The following is a 24,328-nucleotide window of genomic DNA, read 5'->3' as shown; positions in this document are numbered from 1 at the left end:
TATTATTGCTCTTTAATGCCCCTTTCAGCAAATGCTGATTTGTGCGCACTGATTATTTTGGTCTTTTGTTTATAGAAGGTATCTACAGTTATTTATTTTATCTCATTTATCTGTACCAGTGAAGTGTCTTAAAAAATGCAAATGTATCATTTTAAAATGGTATTAAGATTGGAGCCACAAAACAGAGAGAGAAAGAAAGAGAGAAAGAAAGAAAGAAAGAAAGAGAGAGAGAGAGAGAGAGAGAGAGAGAGAGAGAGAGAGAGAGAGAAAGTAAGAGAGAAAGAAAGAAAGAAAGAGAGAGAAAGAAAGAGAAAGAAAGTGTGTGAGAGAGAGAGAGAAAGAAAGAAAGAAAGAAAGAAAGAAAGAAAGAAAGAAAGAAAGAAAGAAAGAAAGAAAGAAAGAAAGTGTGAGAGAGAGAGAGAAAGAAAGAAAGAAAGAAAGAAAGAAAGAAAGAAAGAAAGAAAGAAAGAAAGAGGGAGAGAAAGAAAGAGTGAGGGAGAGAAAGAGAGAGAGAAAGAAATAGAGAGAAAGAAAGAGAGAGAGAGAAAGAAAGAAAGAAAGAAAGAAAGAAAGAAAGAAAGAAAGAAAGAAAGAGAGAGAGAAAGAAAGAAAGAAAGAAAGAAAGAAAGAAAAATAAAGAAAGAAAGAGAGAGAAAGAAAGAAAGAAAGAAAGAAAGAAAGAAAGAGAGAGAAAGAAAGAAAGAAAGAAAGAAAGAAAGAAAGAGAAAGAAAGAAAGAAAGAAAGAAAGAAAGAAAGAAAGAAAGAAAGAAAGAAAGAGAGAAAGAAAGAAAGAAAGAAAGAAAGAAAGAAAGAAAGAAAGAAAGAGAGAGAAAGAAAGAAAGAAAGAAAGAAAGAAAAAGAGAGAGAAAGAAAGAGAGAGAAAGAAAGAAAGAAAGAGAGAGAAAGAAAGAAAGAAAGAGAGAGAAAGAAAGAAAGAAAGAGAGAGAAAGAAAGAAAGAAAGAAAGAGAGAGAAAGAAAGAAAGAAAGAGAAAGAAAGAAAGAAAGAAAGAAAGAAAGGAAGAAAGAAAGAAAGAAAGAAAGAAAGAGGGAGAGAAAGAAAGATAGAGGGAGAGAAAGAAAGAGTGAGGGAGAGAAAGAGAGAGAGAAAGAAATAGAGAGAAAGAAAGAGAGAGAGAGAGAAAGAAAGAAGGAAAGAGAGAGAGAAAGAAAGAAAGAAAGAAAGAAAGAAAGAAAGAAAGAAAGAAAGAGAGAGAAAGAAAGAAAGAAAGAGAGAGAAAGAAAGAAAGAAAGAAAGAAAGAAAGAAAGAAAGAAAGAAAGAAAGAGAGAGAGAGAAAGAAAGAAAGAAAGAAAGAAAGAAAGAAAGAAAGGAAAGAAAGAAAGAAAGAAAGAAAGAAAGAAAGAGGGAGAGAAAGAAAGAAAGAGAGAGGGAGAGAAATAGAGAGAAAGAAAGAGAGAGAGAGAGAGAGAGAGAGAGAAAGAAAGAGAGAAATAAATAAAGAGAGAAAGAAAGAGAGAGAGAGAGAGAGAGAGAGAGAGAGAGAGAAAGAAAGAGAGAAATAAATAAAGAGAGAAAGAAAGAGAGAGAGAGAAAGAGAAAGATAGAGAAAGAGAGAGAAAGAAAGAAAAAAAAATATAGAGAGAAAGAGAGATAGAGAGAGAAAGAAAGATAGAGAGAGAAAGAAAGAAGTAAATTTATCTATTCCATACCATTATTCTACTGAAGTGCAAATTAAGAACCCAGATGAAATAGGTATTCTTTAACAATGAAGGGAAAAAGATGACAAAATAAAATGTAATATAACAAACACAAGGTAGTGATTAGAAAGAAATGATAAGAATGCTTGCTGTGCAGTGTAAAAAGCAAGGTAGAGCTGCGAGAAGGACGCGTTATTAGTGAACTAGGATGCAGGGCATGTAAACGTAGTCTGACATACCAATATTAGCAGGGTGCATGGAATGCTAACATGAGAATTCACATACAAGCCACAAAAAGAAAAAGAAAAACCTGACAGATGATCCTGGTAACTTTTCACAGTGGTTCAGTAGCTCTATGAGAGTACAATCTGGAATAACCAATGAGAGCACTCTGGGTATACCAACATAGACACTTCATATGGGATGATGGTATTTCATTTCTGAATGTTGAAGCGCCCTTAAGTGTCTAAGCAACAGGAGGGGGTTAGGAATCTCTGTGGCTGTGGAGCTGAGATTTTCTTTTATTAACCTGTCTGGCCAGGAGGGTTCTATTTTTTTCCAGGAGGAGGGAGCTTTGGAAAATGAACAGTACATCCTTTCTAGGTTCCACTTTCTCCGGCGGGTGCAAATTGGGCAATGAAAGTTGTAAGAAGGTTCTGTTTCGCCATTACAGAAGTTTGTGCAGGATACATCTATCAAGGTGAGTCATTTTATAGACAAACACTGAGTCCTGCAACCTTTGTTAGAAAAATTTGCTATAAAAATAGATAATAAAAAGATTAAAATATCTAATAAATTATAACCAATGATTACCATTGCACTCTCTACACCTGAATTTGTTCCATCCTAATATTTAATTTAAGGGTAACTATTTCCTTTAGTTTTAAGCTGTCTATTAATAATCCCCACTTAATATCCGTATATCTTGCTGCCCCCTGAATTGCTATTGCATATTGCATAAAATACATAATGCAGCATATAAGCTATTTCATCTGTGCTTTATAAATTAATATAATATTAATCATCAATATCATCTTATTTTTTTATAAAACAAAATGTAATTGGAAAATCTTGGGGAAAAAAATCAGAAATTAAAATCAAATTATAATACTGAGTTTGTTATAAATGTCATTATTTTAGCTCTGTTCAGGTTCTGCATAAAAAGGGGATATATACTGTATAACTTTATTTTATTTTATTCAATTCTTCATGCTTGTAATTGCATTTTTTTCCCTTTATTTGTAATTTACTCATTATACTAAATGTATATAATAAACAGGTCACTAACAGAAGCTGTTGATTATACTGTATATAGGTAAAGGTTATGAGAATGAAAAACTTAAACTATTAAGTTGAGAAGTATTACAGGTAGAAAATCTCTTTATCTAAACTGATTGGGACCGGGTTTGGATTTTGGAATATTTGTTTATTTGCATCAGTAAAATTGGACAGTTAAGGTATGGGACCAAGTGTAAACAGCAATATCTCATATCATTTAGGCAATATTTACACGTCATAATACAACATATACATGTAACCTACTTTAATACAAAAATAATGAACATTTTCTCTGTCATATGTTTGTGTTGTTAATCATGTCATTTTTTTATGTTTCCTAGGTAAAGATTATAAAATAATAACGTAAAACATCTGTTTTTAAGGACAACGCTGGTGCTACAAGTGGAATCACTTATTTGCTGAACAGTTCTAATTACTATGACATTCCAAAAAAAAAAAACTATCTAGACTATAACATCCTTTACTACTACTGGGTCTCAGTATGAACATTTGACCTTATATAGCAATTTTGTTTCATAAACTTTAAAACAATATACATATATTTTTTAATATAGTTAAAAAAAATATGGAAATGTCACATCAAGCTTTCTTGGAACATTACTCTAGAAATGCATCTAGCAACACCTCTAACCCAATAACATTTTCTATGGATGATATTATTGCAACATCTGCCATTGGCATTCTGCTGTCATTAATGTGCGTAGCTGGCGTTGTGGGCAATTTCTATACACTGGTAGTAATGTGTCTCTCCATGACAAGTTTTAGCTCAATGTATATTCATATAATTAACTTGGCATTGGCTGACCTCCTTTATCTCTCAACCATCCCATTCATTGTACACAATAGCTTTGTTAAAGATTGGTATTTTGGAGAAGTTGGTTGTAGGGTACTTCTGAGCCTGGACCTTTTGACTATGCATGCCAGCATCTTCATCTTAACTGTAATGAGTACAGAAAGATATATTGCCGTAACCAAACCATTTGATACTGTCCGGAGGTCAAGAGGTTACCGTAAAAGTGTTGCCTGTGCCATTTGGGTGATTTCTTTCCTTCTCACTTTGCCCATGATGCTTATGATACATCAAGAGGAAAGGATTTTGGATAATGGGAGCCTCGGGAAGTTGTGTACACCCACCTGGAGTGATGAGCAATATAAGATTTATCTCACTGTGTTGTTTACTACCAGCATTCTTGCCCCTGGAGTCATCATTGGCTATTTGTACATTAAATTGGCAAGAGCTTACTGGATTTCCCAGACCAAAAGCCTCCTTAACAAGGAACTTCAGCGCTCCCCAAAACAACGAGTCATATTAATGATTTTCATTATTGTACTTGCCTTTTGGGCCTGCTTTCTACCCTTCTGGCTTTGGCAGCTAGTGCCACTCTATAGTCATGAAGAGCTTAGAGTATCATTCCAGACAGAAATCTACGTCAACCACCTTGTCACTTGCCTCACCTATGGCAACAGCTGCATCAATCCCTTCTTGTACACTTTGCTTTCCAGAAACTATAAGGAATACTTACGCAATAGGCAGAAAGGAACAAACGGATCCCTGTGCCTCAAGAGTGGGGCGGTATCTGGTGGAAATCCAGCAAGGAGGTCATTGTCGGCTGGGAGTCAGAATTGTACAGAGACCATTACAGTTAGCAACATGAGAGGTGCCTATGAGAGCAGCAAAATATAAATATATAACAGGTAAAATATTCTTCTTATGCATCATCTCTAGAAAATTAACCATTTATTACCTAACTGATGTATGTAAGGCTGAGCTCTAAGGTTATTCTTTATTTTGCACTCATTAAAGGGATGATAAACAGTAAATATACACTAGACATAATGATGTATTCAAAGCAAAGATTAGCGTTAGAATAATATGTAGATGCATTTGTAGAATTATTTTAGTTGTTTAATTATTGAAAATATAAGCGTAAAGGTTTAGTTTCAATAGAGTACTTTAGTTTCTATAAAGTACTGGGCGCCACCATATTTAAACTTGTTTTCTATTTATCTCTGTACAAAGATATGGTTATCTAAAAGGGTTTAAACCTATGTTCCACACACACTTTTGTTTGGACAGTCCCTTTTATTGCCTTTTTTATATCTGTCACTGATTGCCCTCAGCAGGAAAGACAGCTAATACATGGAGTGCCTATTACTTTATAGAAACTCAGTGTAATTTAGAAAACCAACCATTTTTAGAGTTACATTACAGGAAAATAGTATAAAATAATAATGAAATAATCTTTTTAACTACAGTATTTTTAACTAAAGTATTTTTTAACTACACATAATTAATATTTTATATTACAATCTAATACTGTTTAATATCTCTTTAAATAAATACATATGTTTAGCTCTTTGGCAATCAATATACCAGATTGGTTTTCTAAACCCAGTAAACAAAGACTAAATACATATAGATTAGTGTTTTGCGGTTTGTGTAACCACTGGCAGATTAGGTTTTTAAGGTTATTGCATATATCCATGTACTATTATCCTTTGATGACTTCTAAAAATGTGTGGATAGCTTCCCAATATTTCTACTGACCACTAAGTTTGATTTATATTTGTCAACATCATTACTTAAAAAGGAAAAAATAGACATAACTTAAAAAAGGTATCTAAAAAATGAATATATTACAACTCTTCTCAAAATGAATCATGAATGAGACTAAAAGCTTTTATGCACCACACCAAAAAAGATATCTATCTCAAAACAATTTTAGGAATTATTTGCAAAGTATGGTAAATTTTTATGTAATATATACACATATTCATACACTAGTCAAGGGTTAAAAGTTACTGGCCCAGAGGGGAAAAGTTACTAGTCCACTCAATGTTAAAGATAGGAAAAACAACTAAAGTTTTACTCATCCACTACAGTTTATTACCCGTCTAGGACTAGTGTATTAACACATTTTCCCTGTGACTATAAAAATAACAATTTCTAAAGCATGATAGGAGTCTAGGGCTTTGATCCTATGCTTGAAATTAGATCCATAATAGTTTTAATTAATAGTTTTTTCAAAGTCTGTTAAGAAAATAATATATATATATATATATATATATATATATATATATATATATATATATATATATATATATATAGCCCTGTGAATGTACAAGCCAAAGTGACCGAACAGTAGAAAATAGTTTAGGACAGTGGAACAAACTAAATTCTATAAAGATGATATGCTATTGATATTGCTACCTATACTGACAGATATACATATACACCATAATAGCTTATAAAACTATATCTGATACAAACATAGGGCACAATGATTAAAAGCTTTATATAGAAACCTTTCAGCTGTTTCCTTTAGTAAACATATAAAAAGATCTTGTTGTTAATGGATGATCAGGAGTGATTTAGGAGGCTAAACTGGGATATTTCAAAGACATAGCACACCTTCCAGAACCACGGGAGGTGTGACAGCTGAAACTGTCCCTAAGTGCTACGCAGGCTTTAGAGAATTTTAAAACAAGTTTATTTGATACACTGATCACAGAGCTGTCAAATCACCTTATGAGAAGTGTGACACAGTACAGATAAGAAAAATCATACTATGATATGAAAAATAACAATATACAAATCTCTTCCTTTGTGATCACGACACTAGTTATTTATCAGATATTTTAATGCTTCTTTACACATCAAAAGCAACTATAATATTATAGAAATAGTTTACAACAAAAAAAACTCATAAAATTGAGATATTATAATATGTACCCAGTTTCTATATACAAAGTTAAGGAATCTCCTAAAACATGTTAATTTAAAAATGCTAAATATATACTTGTGAAAAGTACAATAAACTAGTATTATTATTATTATTTCACAGTGTAGCTTTGCACTTTGGATTATTCCTTTAAATATTTTTTTTAATACTCTTTAAATAAATGTATACAGTTTTATAGTAAAAATCTTATTAACATTGGGGTTTATGTACTATTAAACTTATGCATGTTAAAAATACAAACGATACAGAAATGAACCAATTTGTATATAGTAATAGATTTATTTTGGTGATGTCATTGGATATGCAAATTAATGTACACTATGAACTTTTTTAAAGTTGTCAGGTCTTTGATCAACATAACTTTCCTGTTACTAGAGAAATGTTTTTAAGGCAGATTTAAAAGTATTTACAATTTATTATGGTTTTCCCGTCTTTACTTAAAAATAAAGACTCAAATAATCTCCAGGCTAATTTTGATTGTCCCAGTGTTGTGTATTTCAAAATATTCTCAGCAGAACAAACAATATTGATATATATTTAAATGGTATAATGAGTTAAAATGCACTGACGAAAAAAGTATTTTGATTGTTTTGCTTTATTTATACCTACCAGTGGCGTAGCGTGGGGGGGGCCACAGGGGCGGTTGCCCCGGGCGCATAATTCTGAGGGGCGCTTCCAGCCTCAACTTAGCAAAGGGAAGAAGGGAGGCTAAAAAATCTGACAGGTGCCCAACTCTGTTCTGCGACCCGTCAGGAATGTGGTGATGTCACGTCACGGCCGCACATTCCGTCGGGTTGCAGATTTTGATGTCTCGAGAGACTGAGGAATTTGAAGTGACTGTGAAGTGTGAACTGAAGTGTTATCTGGACCATTACCTGCTACGTCACTTTGTCCATCCCATTCCTAGCGCGCAGGTCAGGAGGGAAGAAGAAGAAGAGCAGCAGAGTCAGACTGTCAAGCGCGCTGCGACTAAGGTAAGGTATCAGGACCAGACTTACTTATAGCTCTGCATTTGAATGATACTAGCAACGCGCAAAATGCAGCTTAATTATGGTTATATTATTACCCAACAAGTTCCCTTCCAACAAAGGACCCAGAGCGAGCTAGAATGCCATGCATTGCCCTGGGCACTTTTTAAGGATCTCTAAGCAGAGGGAGGGGGAGGAATCCTTAAAAATTGCAATAAATCTCTTTCAAATCCACCTACCCGTGGCACTGGTGGCAGCATGGCTGGGCTCTGCCTTTCTGTTAACCCCAGTTACCTAGTTAGTGGGAATGTGGGATGGTGGGGTGATCAGAGACCATACTTTCATGTTTGACCGGTTTACAACTTACGCCATCTTGTCCTTGCACAAAAAAAAAAGTATATTTGTGACAAAAATGAGACCTTGTTTCCTGTATTTGATTTTTCCCCTCCATGATCTTCCCAGGGCAGAAGTAGATTTAGGGATTTGTGTGCTATCTGGCACCAGGATTGTGCTGCTCACCAGGCATTTCACTGTGTTTGTCTCCAATCATAGGAGTTCTATGAATTCACCATCTTGAATCTATTTCTTGCTGGACTCCTGAGGTGTGGACTTTTACTGATTTTTAGGGTGTGGGTGCTCATTGCCTTTTTTATATACATTAAACCCACCCTTACTGCAGTTAAAGTAAAAAAAATAACTATAATTTGTGTTGGTAAATAAATTTAACAGCACCCCCTAAATACCATACACCCTCCCCCCATATATGTATGTAATGCTGGGTTGTCTGTCCCATGCCCCTTTTATATTAATTACTTACAATTATATTTATTAAGGTAGAATATATACCCCACTTTTATATGTCATTGGCACCCAAAAGACAGTCTGCCCAGCAGGGACAACCTTAAGTAACACCTGCCAACCTGTGTGTCCCCTTTTCCTCTTTTTAACGACTTACCAAAAACCTATTGCACCACATATACTATATGGGGTGCTGCAATGTGGGGGTGGGTGCACCCTGTGGTCTGCAGTATTTGTACCATGAAGTTTCACAGATCAAGGTGTCACCATCAGATGGGGGTTAAGGGGGGCTTTCCCCATGTGTAAAACTAGAATAAATCTTAAAATGTAATATTGTATATATTTGCCCAGCTCTGGAGAGCTGCAGGCTCCTACATTCAAAGCAAATTTGCCAATCCCATTCCCTACTGTACTGGTGGAAGAGACTCCGTCAGTGCTAATGGGTTAGGGGGGCTCAATACTTGCCTTGCCCTGGGCGCTGACAACCCACGCTACGCCACTGATACCTACTATGGGCAAGATTACAAGTGGCGTGCTGTTTTGTGCAAACCATAGGGGATTTATTGTGGGTGTTTTCATGCGTCAGAAGTAGCATGCGTATTATAGTTGCTTGTGCGCAATTTAATTTTAAATGCATTGGGATAGCGTGACTTCAGAGCTCTGGTTAACTGTTATGCTCGAATAAAAAGTTGCACAAAATACATCAAAAATACTATTAAAAGTACAGTAACACTCATAATAACACTGCTCAATAAAATTATTTAAAACAGATATTGCATAAACAGTTATAAGGTCTCAAAGATATGAGGGTTCAGGTGTTAGTAAAAAAAGGCTGCAAAGGGATTTAACATAGAGATACATGCATATACATGTCTAAAGATGTATATATGTGTATACATATGTATTTATGTATTTATATGTGTATATATGTATTTATATGTGTATATCTGTATTTACAGACATATATACACATAAACACATACATACATATGTACATATATATATATATATATATATATATATATATATATATATATATATATATATATATATATATATATATAGGAGATATTGCTGGGAAAAAGGCTCCGAGTGAGCGGTTCTTTTAAACTTACAGCAGCCGAATTTGAAGCGGCTATATAAGGACACTTGGGACTCAGAGTGCTTGAATTGCAGTGAGGACTTTTTGCACCACGGACCCTGTTAACTCCTACTGGGGATTTTGGCTTCCAAGGGGAATTTAAAGATCAATCTGCCTAAGGGACAGGAGACCGGTACAAGCCACTACTGCCAGTGAGGATTTTCCTAAGAGCGTAAACATACCTCATACTGTTTGAGGGTAATTCTTGTGAGTAGACAACCTGCTGGGGCTCACTTTTTACATATTTGTGTGTGTTTTATATTTATAAAATTGATTTGCACTATGTAGGTGCTTTTGTGCGCTTTTTTCTTATCTTTGCCTCAGATTTCTCTCCAATCCGTGGGATAACGGATTTTTTGTGAAAACAGCAGCCAGCACCTATCTAGACCTCTCAACATTGTGTGGGAACAAATTTATCCTTTTGACTAAAATACATATATTTATATTATTCATTTCTGTAAGAATTGTTTATGCAACATAGAAAAAGAATTGATTTACTGTGTCTTTTAATAACACTATATGTTGTATCTATTTGACCTTCACATTTAAAACCTATTAACTACTAAGTTACAGAGAGCGCAGTTTGGTAGCATATTGCTTTGCACAGTAATAGATACCCTTTTTTTGTATATATATATATATATATATATATATATATATATATATATATATATATATATGCATTGGAGTCCTTTGCAGTCAAGTAGCTGAAAACATGTAAAAGCATATTTATGCAATATTCATATTTAATAAAATGTTTGTGTTTGTTCTTTACATATTTCACATTCAAATGTTCTTCACATAAGTGAATATGTTCTAAGTATTTTTAAATAGATATTCCAATAAATGCATGTATATATATATATATATATATTTATACACAGTGTATATATATATATATATATATATATATATATATAATAGTCCCAGATGAACTCTGCACTCACTTCATTCAGTAACTGCCTGGGGTGCATCCAATGTAACTACAAAGTATATGTATTTTTTAATGTTGTACTATACATATATATATATAGTCCCAAAAAATAAAGAGCACTCACCAGGGCTTGTATAAATGCAGCATACAATGCTTTTATTACATAAAGTGACGTTTCGGGGGTTTTAACCCCGTCCTCATGACCTTCATGATCAAGGTCTGAGGACGGGGTTAAAACCCCCGAAACGTCACTTTATGTAATAAAATATTGTATGCTGCATTTATACAAGCCCTGGTGAGTGCTCTTTATTTTTTGGGACTATATAATATATATATATATATATAGATATATATATATATATATATATATATATATATATATATATATATATAGTACAACATTAAAAAAAATACATATATATTTATATATATATATATATATATATATATATACACACACACACACTAGGCGATAAGCCTGCCCAGAGGGCAGTCAATGTTTAAAAAAAAAAAAAAAAAAACAAGCTAATTTTACTAAAAATTTAAAATTAAATAAAAAAATAAACAAAGCTATCCAAAATAAAAAAATTGCATTCCTATTGCCTGAAATTTTGAAATCAGCCAATAGGATTAGAGCTACTGAAATCCTATTGGCTGTTCAATAAATATGGGGTACCTTACATTCAATCTTTAGTGTGCGACGGACGATCGCATGAAGAGGAGCCTCCCCACCGCTGAGGAGCGCCGCTGCTAAGGAGTGCTGCTGAGGATCCATGCATTGTGAAAGCCAGATCCGCACCTCCGCTCCACACCATCTTCGCTCTGGATGAAGATAGAAGAAGATGGAGCCGCCTGGAAGAAGACCTTCTCCACCAGACTTCAGGAACGGTGAGTACCTATTTGGGGCTTAGTCTTACGATTTATTTTTTATTTTTATTTTTTTATTTTTTTTAAGATTAGGGATTTTATTGGGCTGTAAAAGAGATGGATGCCCTTTTAAGGGCAATGCTTATACAAATGCCCCTTTAGGAGCAATAGGTAGTTTAGGTTTTTTTAGTGTTAGTTTTTTTTATTTTGGGGGGTTTGGTCGGTGGGGGGGTTTTACTGTTAGGGGGGACTTGGTATTTATTTAATGTAAAAGAGCTGTTTAACTTAGGGCAATGCCCTACAAAAGGCCCTTTTAAGGGATATTGGTAGTTTAGTTTAGATTAGGGGGTGTTTTTATTTTGGGGGGGCTTTTTTATTTTCATAGCGATTAGGTTTAAAAAAAAATATTTTTGTTTATTTTTTCTGTAATGTTAGACTTTTTTATTTTTTGTAATGTTAGATTATTTTTTGTAATTTAATGTTAGGATATTTTATTTAAGTGTAATTTAGTAGTAATTGGGGTTAATTTAGGGGGTGTTAGGTTAGGGGGCTTAGTAATTAAATTAGTTATTTGCATTGTGGGGGGTTGGCGGTTTAGGAGTTAATAGGTTAATTAGGTTTATTGCGATGTGGGGGGTTGGCGATTTAGGGGTTAATAGGTTAATTAGGTTTATTGCAATGTGGGTGTTTGTCGGTTTAGGGGTTAATATTATAATTAGTTAGTTGGCGTTGTAGGGTTTGGTGGTTTAGGGGCTAATATTATAATTAGTTAGTTGGCGTTGTGGGGTTTGGCGGTGTAAGGGTTAGGTAAGTTTCTGTTGTGGGAGTTTAGCGATTTAAGGGTTAGTTTTTTTTGTTAACACTTAATACTGGCGGTTATGTTTATTTTTTTTTTAATACTTTGTGCGGGCAGTTTGGGTTTTTTTAATACTTTGTGCGGGCGGTTAGTTTTTTTTCGGTGCAGTATGGAGCTCAACGCCACCATATCACCCCCACAAGTCTGCTTTTTCAAAACCTGTAATACCAGCACTATAGGGAGGTGAAATAACGCAGATTTTGTGGCGGTCGTTAAAATCCCTATAGTGCTCAAAAATCGTAATCTAGCTGTATATTTGTTTCATCTAAAAAAAAATGTTATTTTAACATGTTCATTTTTTGAGAAAATATTTTATTGATAATAGTTTAAAAGGAAAAAAGTTTTTTTTAATTAACCTTTTTCATACAAAATATTTTAATATTTAAATGCTGTATAATTAGGGTTTCCATATTGCTGCTTTAAGGGAGGGCATATGGAAAATACATATGTCAGGGTTCTTATAATGGAACATAATTCAAACATTTCTTTAAACAGTCCTTGACATATGTATTTATCATGTGTGCTCCCTTAAAGTGGCAATATGGCAGCCCTATGTATAATAGAAAATGTTTGAATCCAATGTCCCTTTAAATGCAGGAGCATCAGACTTAGCATTACTTAGTAAAGTCCCTGAGCTGTAAATCACTGTTCACATCAACAGTATCATTGTTACAGCAGTTGTTTCCTTGCCTTGTGCAATAAATACAGCTTCAAGGGGTTTGTAGTCAGCACACAGCAAAAGCGGACTCATTCACTGCCAATATATAAAATATATCTGTAAATGTATCTTAACCTTTTTATTCTGAAAAGTTAAATACTCATCATTTTTATTACTACAAATCATTATTATTCCAAGTGATTTATACAGAGCTATCTATACATCAGTTCACTGAGAGCATAATCAGTGATTTCACATAGATAGTTACCATTCATTATTTAAAAAAAAAAAAAAATCCATCAGGGCATTAATTAAAGGGTCATGAAACCAAATATGTCCTTCTTAATATAAGGAGAGTCTACGGCTTAATTCCTTACTGTTGGAAAATACTGAACCTGGCCACCAGGAGGAGGCAAAGACACCCCAGCCAAAGTCTTAAATACCTCTCCCACATCCCCTATCCACCAGTCATTCTTTGCCTTTCGTCACAGGAGGAACTTTGAGCAATCTTCAACGCTCTAAAGGCTTGGCCTCTTCTGGGTTTGTCCTAGTTTATTAGATTCCAATCAGACAATAAAACCTTGGTGGCTTACATCAACCATCAGGGGGGAACAAGAAAATCCTTAGCAATGAGGGAAGTATCTCGGATTCTGGAGTGGGTGGAGGCCCACAACTGTTTGCTGTCAGCGATCCACATTCCGGGTGTGGACAACTAAGAAGTGGATTTTCTCAGCAGACAATCCTTTCATCCGGGGGAATGGTCTCTTCATCCCGAAGTGTTTGCAGAGATATGCAACAAGTGGGGGGCGCCGGAGATAGATCTCATGGCGTCTTGTCTCAATACCAAGCTACCCAGATGTGGGTCGAGGTCCAGGGATCCTCAGACGGAGCTAATAGATATAATAAAATAATATAATAATGGATACTTGTATAGCACACAACCTCCGACTCACGGCGCTGATAACAGATGTTATTATTACTCAACAGTACTCATTTTACAGACCTCAGAAGGATGAAAGGCTTAGTGGACCTCGCCGGGATAGAACCTGCAACCCTCAGGTTGCTACAGATCTCTGCAACAGTGCATTAGCATGATGAGCTATCTGACCGGCTAATAGATGTAATAGCAGTGCCTTGGAGGTTCAGTCTAATCTACCTTTTCCCGCCGTTACCACTTCTTCCTCGTGTAGTAGCCCGTATCAAGCAGGAGCAGGCGTCAGTGATACTGATTGCTCTATCGTGGCCGCGAAGGATGTGGTTCGCGGATCTGGTGGGGATGTCCTCTTCTCCTCCATGGAGGTTACCTTGTCGCAGGGATCTGCTGGAACAAGGTCCTTTTGTTCATCAAAATCTAGATTCTCTGAGGCTGACTGCGTGGGGATTGAACGCTTAGTGCTAGCCAGGAGAGGTTTTTTACAGCACAAGAGGCTCTCGGAGCTTCCAGATGTACAGTCTTTTGGTAAGGCTCTGATTAGGATCAGACCTGTGTTCAGATCTAAGGCTCCTCCTTGGAGTCTGAATCTGGTTGTTAAGGTTTTGCAACGGGCTCCGTTTGAGCTTATGCATGAAATTGACAGGTTCTATTTCTACTGGTTATTGCTTCCGCGCGTAGAGTTTCTGAGATTTCTGCTTTGCAATGTGAGCCTCCTTATCTGGTGTTCCATGCTGATAAGGCTGTCCTACGTACTAAGTTAGGTTTTCTTCCTAAGGTCGTGTCAGACCGCAACATCAATCAAGAGATTGTGGTTCCTTCCTTGTGTCTTCACAAAGGTTTTGGAAAACAGCACACCTGTCTCTTAGTTGTGGGGCACGGAATGTAGGACTTGCCACGTCCAATAGTAATCCAGTAACAAAAAAGGTATATTCCAACCTCCAAAATTAAAAAAGACCTGTATTATTTCACATAGGGTCCAGAGAACAAAACATACAATGTTTCAGGTCAGCCTGAGGCCCTTAGTCATGTATACTTGATTATACACAGGTTTGTGACTTTTATTCCTTCACCTATTACCTGTTCTCATGTGAGCATCTTATTGTGCAATAGTGACATCTTGTGGATGTAAATCATACTGCATCCATTTTTTATTATTTCAGATGGTCTCATGAGTGTAGTCTAATAGTTTACATTACATTAAAAACACCCACATATACAATTAAAAGAGGAATATTGCACATACTAACAGATTATCTAGAGTAAATAAGAAACAGAAACAAAAGTTGGTTCAGTTATAGCCACTAATTTAGGGAAAATGGTTCAAGTTAGTTGAATTTAAAGAAACAGGTTCCAATTATAATCTTTATTCATACCTTTAAGGGCCTCTAATTTAAAAATCCAGAACATCTCTCTAATTTTTAGAAGATGTTCTCTATCCCCTCCCCTTCTTGGTCTATCCACTTGTTCTATAACTTGGAACCTTAAAGGATTACTTTCTGTTATAATTTTTAAGCTAAACAACTAACATATTAAAGTTAATAAACATTAATTAAAACCTACAGACCTATATTTTCTCCAAAACGAAGTTTCATAACGTTCTAAAAGTTATATCTTTTATTCGCCGATGATGTCACGTTATCCTGCCCACTATTTTCAGCACTGCACGTTCAAAATACTTAAACCAATAACTTTGTGTTTAAAGCGCCATTTTGAAACCTAGGTATTGTAAACGGATTGGTACAGAGCAAAGGATACCCACGGAGTGGGTTTGGAAAACAATTAAATTTGCAGACAAGATTTCTGATATACGGTAGAGATATGTTAATGAAATGCTATTGATAAAAAGCGTATTTGGGGTAGTTAGTTAGTAACAGGCATAGAAAATATTTACTTACAGTGGCCCTTTAAAGGACCAGTCAACACAGTAGATTTGCATAATCAACAAATGCAAGATAACAAGACAATGCAATAGCACTTGTTCTGAACTTCAAATGAATAGTAGATTTTTTTCTGACAATTTTAAAAGTTATGTCTATTGCCACTCCCCCTGCACCATGTAACAGCAATCAGCCAATCACAAATGCATATATATCTCAGCTGCATTTGACACAATTGACCATAGGATTCTAATAGAGCGCTTGCAGTACATCTGTGGTCTAGGAGGCACAGTCCTTAACTGGTTTAAATCTTTCCTCGCTGGTAGATCACAGAGAGTAATATCATGATCTAGCTCATCAGCACCAACAGAACTGGCCTGCGGAGTTCCACAAGGATCTATCCTGTCTCCCATGCTATTCGCAATTTACTTACTACCATTGAGGGACATCATTAACCGACATGGCCTAAGGTATCATTGTTACGCTGATGACACACAACTCTACTTCTCCTTTGCTCCAGATACTACAGACCCAGCATGCCGCATAAACAGTTGCTTAACAGACCTCATAGAATGGATGAATGCTAGCTGTCTCAAAGTGAACCCGGACAAAACCGAGTTACTCTTGGTGAGGGGACCCCGGTCACCAAAAATATCCCACGATCACCCAACTGGCCTGGAGCTTGGAGGCTCTGAACTCGTTAGTTCAGCAAAGGTAAGAAACCTCGGAGTGCTGATTGACGCTGGACTATCTTTTAAAAAGCAGATTTCCTCCGTAATAAAATCTGCCTACTTTCATCTGAAAAACATAGCCAGGATACAACACTTAATTCCACCGGATGATATGCCAACATTAATCCATGCATTTGTATCCTCTAGGCTAGATTACTGCAATGCACTTTACTTGGGCCTCCCAAAAAAAGAACTCCATCACCTTCAGATAGTACAAAACCCAGCAGCCAGACTATTGACCAATCAAACTCGCTCCTGCCACATAACACCTGTTCTCCACTCCCTGCATTTGCTTCCAATTAAATGGCGAACATATTTTGAAATTGGCCTGCTGACCTTCAAAGCCTTAAACAACCAAGGCCCACAGTACCTGAAAGAGCTCCTGACACCCTACATCCCATCCCTTTCACTTAGGTCAGCCAACACATCCCTCCTCTCAGTGCCAAGAATAAGGACAAACTCAGGCTCCAGAGCATTCTGCTACGCTGCCCCTACTTTCTGGAACTCTTTACCGTGCGCAATCAGAGAGGCACCGTCCTTACAGACTTTTAAAAAAAGCTAAAGACCCACCTCTTCCATCAGGCATTCAGTCCGCTTATCTTACCTTCAGAAACTCCTAACTTTTATGTCTTATGTTGGTATATTTGTAAAGTGCTTTGAGTCTCACAGGGAGAAAAGCGCTATATAAATTGCAAATTATTATTATAATTATTATTATTATATAGGCTTATTCTGTGAATTCTTGCACATGCTCAGTAGGAGCTGGTGACTCAAAAAAGTTTAAATATAAAAAGACTGTGCACTTTTTTTTAATGGAAGTAAATTGAAAATTGTTTAAAATTACATGCTCTATCTGAATAATGAAAGTTTAATTTTGACTTGAGTGTCCCTTTAACTGACTTATATTGTCACCCATAGAGAGGAAGTGAGAGGACACTGGAGCATCTTTGTTATTGCATCTGATATTAGACTTATGCTCTGTTATCCTCTCCCTTACCTCCCTACAGGTCTCGCTTATGTAAATAAGGCCACATGGACATTTAATTAAGTAAATAGAATAAGTGGCTCTGCATGTTAAATATTTATTTATTCAAAACTTTTTTCCATTTATTGGATGGTGAAAATATTCAACTTTTATAATTGAACTGCAATTGCTGCAGTTGAGATAGCATCCACTCCTCTTTGGGCCTATTGTTCTCTGTATATTCTGCTTGCTACTACCTATATCAGTATGTACTAGCATATCTCTAATATTTTGGTTCCTCCAATAGGTTACCATTGGGCCCAATTTAAATTCATTACCTTGTGGGTTACATTCCCTCAGAATGTGCCAGTGTTTCTTTAATATACCTGTATTTTTTTTTATTTTTTTTTTTGGCTCAGTCTGTTGAACTGAGTCACAAATATCATATTATTTCCTTCCTGGTATTTTTCTTTCTTAGTTTGTGCACTGTCATTAGTCACTATGTTGAGCTGTTCTGCAGTCAATGTCGGGGGGTAATTTCTATTAACAAATTTATTAGCCATTTCTTCCAATCTATATTTGCATTGCCGTCTGAGACTATACGTTTCACCCTTGTGAACTGACTTTTCTGAATGGCCTTAAATACATTGTCTGGGTGACAACTACCATATTTAAGAAAATTACTTCTATCAGTACTTTTTATATGGAGATCTGTTTTTAGAAAACCCCTTTCAATATATACATATGTATCCAAATACTCAATGCCAATTTCACTCATATTCAAGGTAAATTTTAGTCCTCTGACTGAATCATTGAGATCTTGAACAAATGATAGTAGGCTTCCAACTTCGCCCCCCCCACACACACACACACACACACACCAAACACATCATCTATGTACCTCCACCAGGAGGCACCATAGAGTTGGAACAAGCCATGAGGGTACACAAAGTATTCCTCAAAGCTGTTCATAAATATGTTGGCGTATGTGGGGGCGACGTTGGAGCCCATTGCTGTCCCCTGTTTTTGCAAATAATATGTATCCATGAATAAAATGTAATTGTGATATAATATAATTGAAAGCAAGTCAATTAAAAAACAGATCTCTCCCTCAGTATAATTACTATCAGACCTCAAAATATTTTCCACTGCTGAAATACCACTAGTATGTTTGATGGAAGTATACAAACTAGATACGTCAAGTGAAAATAATATACATTTCTCCCCAACATAGCCAAGATCTTTTAGTTTTGACAAAAAATCAGTTGTATCTTTCACATAGGATGTAGTGTTTTTAATTAGTGGCTGTAACACCTTATCTAAAAAAGTTGCAATAGATGAAAAAACAGACCCTATACCTGCCATGATTGGGCACCAGGAGGTTTTTCTTTGGCTTTGTGTATCTTTGGTAATATATATAGTACTGGCCTTATTGGATTAGTTACATATAAAGCATCTTTGAAATTTTCTGTAATTATCTCTTTCTGAACTGCTGACTTGAGAATATTTTATATTATCTCTTTGTTAATCTGAATAGTGGGGTCCCTAGGTAATTCTTGGTACACCTGACTGTCTGCCAACTGTCGATGGATTTCTTCTATATAATCTGATTTATTTAGGACCACTACAGCCCCGCCCTTATCGGCCTCCTTTATGATAATATCCCTGTTTTTCTTTAGGGACTCGATCGCTATCTTATCTTTTCTGTTTTTTTGCACAATTCTTTTCTTCCTCTCCCTTTTGAAGAGATTGTCCTCCTCTCTTTGTACAAAGCTCATGTATGTGGCTGTACTATGGATAGTAGTTGGTGTAAAGGTGCTCTTTTTTATTATCCCAAATTCCTTATTGTCATGAAACTTTGCATTATTACCTTTAATACTGATGCTAAGTGAGTGATTAGTATCTTTTTGCATTGAAAAATATATTTTTAATTTTAACTTTCTAAAAAACCTCTGCAGGTCCTGTTGGACCGTGAATTCATTACAAAAATCATCCAAACAATATGAAAAACCTCTGTTTAAAACTAAGTGTTCTTCCTCAGTTAAAGTGTATTGGGAAAGATTGTGTACTAAGTTGTCATTGTGTGCTTTTAAATAAATTTGTGATATATAATTATTCCCATCCATTTTATTTACATCTATAGGAGAAGTGCAATGTCCCAATTCATTTTTTCTGGTGTTGAGGGCATTTAATTCAATTAGTGGTGAAGTACCCAAACAATCGTGTGATATGAGTGTACAATTGTCCCCATCTTTTGTGGTTACATCATATGAGAGGTATGATGTCCCAATTCGTTTTCTTTTGTATTAGGAGAGATGGTATTTAAATATTCAGCAAAATCCACTTTTTTGGTTAGTTGGTTTCACAATTTCCCCAGTTGTTGTCCGCATAAATTGCGGTTCGTTATGAATATTTAATTCTTTATAAAAGGGCTTTAATGTAGTGTTAGTCTGTAAGGTTTCACTTCAATCTATGTGGCTAAAAGTTTGGTTACAATTACATGTATCCAAGGTCATAGTGGTCTTGTCCTGTCTGATTCCAATGTTAGCTTGTCAGTCACAGGCATCAGCCTTCTTCGTATAAAGGTATACAGAGTTAGCTTGTCAGTCACAGATAACAGCCTTCTCAGTGTTGAAATATACAGTGCTGTCCTTCATAACATTATGTATGCTTTGTTTATAAGGTGCTAGCTCATACTTCATTATTTCCGTAGGCTGTTCCTCTGTCTCGACCGGTATTGCTGTATCTAATAGTGGTAGTTTCCTCTATGTGTCCCACGAGTATGACGCGGTCACTGTCGCTCTGACATCATCAGCTGACCGGGTGCGTTTCCTCTTGTGCTTCCTTCAACTAAATCAGACAAGTTGCCTTAAATTGAACCATTTTCCCTAAATTAGTGGCTATAACTGAACCAACTTTTGTTTCTGTTTCTTTTTTACTTGTGTCCTAATCCTTCTTCGTCAAAGGAACGTTTGCTTCGGGCCTTGAAGTTTTATCTTCAGGCTACTAAGGATTTTAGACAAACTTCTTCCTTGTTCGTTGCCTATTCTGGGAAGCGTAAGGGTCAGAGGGTCTCTTCGACTTCCTTATCTTTTAGGTTAAGGAGTGTTATCCGCTTAACTTATGAGACAGCAGGACATAAACCTCCTCAGAGAATTACGGCTCATTCTACTAGAGCAGTGGCTTCCTCTTGGGCCTTTAGAAATGAGGCCTCTATGGATCAGATCTAAATTTTATAAGTTTGATGTTTTTGCTTCATCTGAAGCAGCCTTTGGGAGAAAGGTTTTGCAGGCTGCTGTGCCCTCAGATTAGGGTCTGCCTCTCCTTTTGTCCCTCCCGTTATCATTAAGTGTCGTCTAGAGCTTGGGTATAAGTTTCCCAACAGTAAGGAATGAAGCTGTGGACTCTCGTTATATTAAGAAGGAAAACATAAATTATGCCTACCAGATAATTTAATTTCCTTCTGTATAAGGAGAGTCCATGGCCCCCGCCTGTGTTCTCCGATGGGCGGCCTCCTAAATTAAATTTTTCTTCTGGTACATTTTATACCCTGATATTTCTTCTACTGTTCCTTGTTCCCTCGACAGAATGATTGGGGGATAGGGGAAGTGGGAGAGGTATTTAAGCCTTTGGCTGAAGTGTCTTATTCAGTCTAATCTGTAAACGGCAAGATATCCTTCATCATTCTGCTGCTGTAATGTAAAGTACATGAGACTCACATGCCACAATATGTATATATAGATACAGTATATATATATATATATTGTATATATATATATATCAGGGGCAAAACTACAGGAAGTGCAGAGGCCGAAATTGCGACAGGGCCCCCAAGGGTGGAGGCCCAGCTTAAATTAAAAAAAAAAAAATGTAATAAAAAAGTTGACCAGCCACTGCCTGCACTGATATCATGTGAGTGTGACTTGATGTTTCACTAGTGTCTCTGACTACAGGGGTTAGTCTTTCTGTTTTACCCATTGGTGTTTATGTGTGTGTGTATGTATGTGACTGTGTGTGTATGTATGTATGTATGTGACTGTGTATGTATTTGTGCATGTATGTGTGTGTATGTTTGTGGAATCAGCAAATTACAGACCTTACACCAGCATGGGGGGAGGGGGTAAACAGTGTCACTATACAGTACCACTACATATAGTACGGGGGGCTGGACCATGTCACAGACTACTGTGGTCACTTTATAAAGTACTGGGGCAGGTAGGTTCAGGCCAGTCATCTCACCGGCAGATTACAGACTGTGTCACTGACTCCCTATATACAGTACTGGTGGGTTAAACAGTGTCACTATATACAGTAATAGGGGGTAAGACCCTCTCACAGACTGTGGGCACAGGGTACCTCCTTTTGCAGACATGTAATCTGATTCACATTTTTTTTCCTGTGTTAAATGTTTAAAAAAAAAGAAAGAAAAAGATATGTATCAAATTCACTTTCTTTTTTTTTTTGGGGGGGGGGGTGGTTGGGGGTGGTTGGGGGTGGTTGGGGGCCCTTCTTAGATTCTTGCACCTAGGCCCTGTAGTTTCTAGTTACGCCTCTGATATATATATATATATATATATATATATATATATATATATATATATATATATATATATATATATATATATATATATATATATATATAAATAAAAATAAGACCAACAAAGAACTTGTATTTGATTGCCACAGTAAGGCAAATCAAATGGGGAACCTTCAAAACTCAACATGACTATTTTGTTTTTTTTTTGTTTTTTTTGCCCACCATAACTACTACATGTGCCAAATATGATTCCAATGTAATAGTTTACATATTTATTTTCATTTTATTTTAAATGTATTGCAGTAGATTTAGAAAACATAATGTTGCAATATAAATGCTGTTATTAATTGCTCTTTGTTTTTATTTAGCCTTAGGAAATAATAAGAATATAACACAAACTGGTGGTGCGGCTGTATGCTTGGTCTGGCTGCAGCTATAAAAGTCTCTGGATATTGGGAAAGAAATGGCTGGTGAAAAGCCAAATAAAACACTTCAATATGGACTAATACAAAAGCAAGCAAGACTACCACTCTCTGCAGAAAACCAATGGAACTTGTACACTGTTGATCAGTTATTCTGAGAAGAAATTTGTTATAGCTGGTGGTAAATAATATAATGGTATATAATGTCATAAGCCTAATACAGATTGCTAAGCCGTATGATCCATTTTATGTTTGAGCGGACATTTTGTAATGCAGTGGTTTTCAACATCTTATAAAACGCTCCCGAATCAGGAACCTCCACCAGTTCTGCTTTTATTTATTACCTTGAACAATGATTACAGTTTATAGTAACCCTTAAAGGATTTAAACACATAAGTAAAGTCTGCTCGGGAGACACAATGCATTGCTACGTCTGAGCAGGGCATTGTCACTGAGCCAATCAAAAGCAGCAAACATACGTAGCCAACAATCACTGGCTGCACCCTGCAGATTTAAACTATGTAACTATGTATTTAACATCTTTGTCGAAGTCAAATGCAGAAGCATTAAACATGTAAATAAGCAGTTTGAGAAATTTTATTATCCAATAAAATAATGTAGATACGATTACAAGGGTTGTCTAGATTATCAGTTTGCAGCATGAATAAAAAAGCATGTTTAATTATCTTGCTGTTTAATTTAATATTATAAATATACAAGCATTAGCTTTGAAGTTTTGTTCCAGAACATCAGAGGTCCTAGCATCAAGCTCTTCATCGCATCCCTTATTCTCAAGCACACAACTGGAATAGGAAGAATAACTTTACAGCAAGTACCAAAATAAGAGAGGGTTAATTTATTAACCCTTCAGCATCTGGAAAGCAGGACACCACAAAGCACCCTATTAATAGAGATGTTACACAGCCTGAAATTAATATATGTTTAACCTGATAACTACTGTCTTGGGGCTGCTGGGAAGTCATTTTTATGAGTGAAAAGTTGGCACCGCCCTATATCCTTCTACACACGGAGGTTCTATCTTTTGATACCGATTCCTATGCGGACACCAACATTACGTTCTGGGCTTCTACTTACCTCGTACGATTGAGGTTACTTCTAGTAAGTAGGAGCTACCTTCAGGGGGAGGACATGTGGGATCTGTCTGTGCCTATACTATCCCCACTTACAACACCTCCTAACTTCACAGGACTGTCTGTTCTCCGTAATTGGGGCCTCTCGCAGCCTTCTATTGACACCGCCAGCACCGGATGTGCGGCGGAACTGTATAACATTTTGTAGATGCTGCTAATTTGTACACTCATGCAGTTTTGTATATAGTCCTATTCATTTAACTGTGTTTTTTTCCATTTCACACGCCTCGTTTATTCTATAACATCTATAGAGCTATAGCTTGCTCTATATTGTGCTTTTTGGGGCTCTCAATTCACATTTATTTTATTATACTTTGTATGTGTTATTGGATATACCATTGTATCCTCTATTAGTAGTTTGTTTTTTACTGTGCTTTGCGCTAGACCACCCCTTCCTTGCTATGTATATATATACACACACACACACACACATACACAGTATACAACAGGGGCGCGATCCGATATAGATAGTAGTTTGCGGCGCAAGCAAGGGAACCCCCGCCGCCCGTAGTTTCAGCTCGCAACTCGAGCTATTACATATACGGCGCCGTCAGAGGCTAAAGTGCCGTAACTCTGATAAACCAGCGATGTCCAGAAATCTGCGTAAGTACAAATTTCTGGAGTCGCCAGTGACTTACGGCACTTTAGAAACTGCCGGCGCCTACAAAACCTGACTAAGTTATAAAATCACCCGTACTGTCTAACACGCCTCCCAAACATAGCCCGACATGTCTAACCCTCTATCCGCTATCCCCCTCACTATCCTAACAATAAAAAATGTATTAACCC

At 36.2% G+C, this 24,328-nt stretch overlaps 1 protein-coding gene across 1 annotated transcript; it reads left to right on the top strand.

Moving 5' to 3' along the window:
• The first annotated feature begins 2,002 nt into the window (after positions 1–2,002).
• Positions 2,003–23,021, top strand: LOC128638047 (urotensin-2 receptor-like). Its single transcript, XM_053689918.1, has 3 exons — positions 2,003–2,359; positions 3,279–4,653; positions 22,335–23,021. The coding sequence occupies exon 2, from the start codon at positions 3,524–3,526 to the stop codon at positions 4,640–4,642; it is 1,119 nt and encodes a 372-aa protein (XP_053545893.1). The 5' UTR covers positions 2,003–2,359; positions 3,279–3,523; the 3' UTR covers positions 4,643–4,653; positions 22,335–23,021.
• Positions 23,022–24,328: the final 1,307 nt, after the last annotated feature.

The sequence above is a fragment of the Bombina bombina genome, chromosome 8, assembly GCF_027579735.1.
Source record: "Bombina bombina isolate aBomBom1 chromosome 8, aBomBom1.pri, whole genome shotgun sequence".
In the NCBI taxonomy this organism is placed as follows: Eukaryota; Metazoa; Chordata; class Amphibia; order Anura; family Bombinatoridae; genus Bombina; species Bombina bombina.
This window is presented reverse-complemented; position numbering and strand designations above follow the sequence as displayed.

What these genes read in the sequence shown, in the direction of transcription:
- LOC128638047 (XM_053689918.1), top strand. Translation starts at nt 3,524, where the DNA reads ATGGAAATGTCACATCAAGCTTTCTTGGAACATTACTCTAGAAATGCA.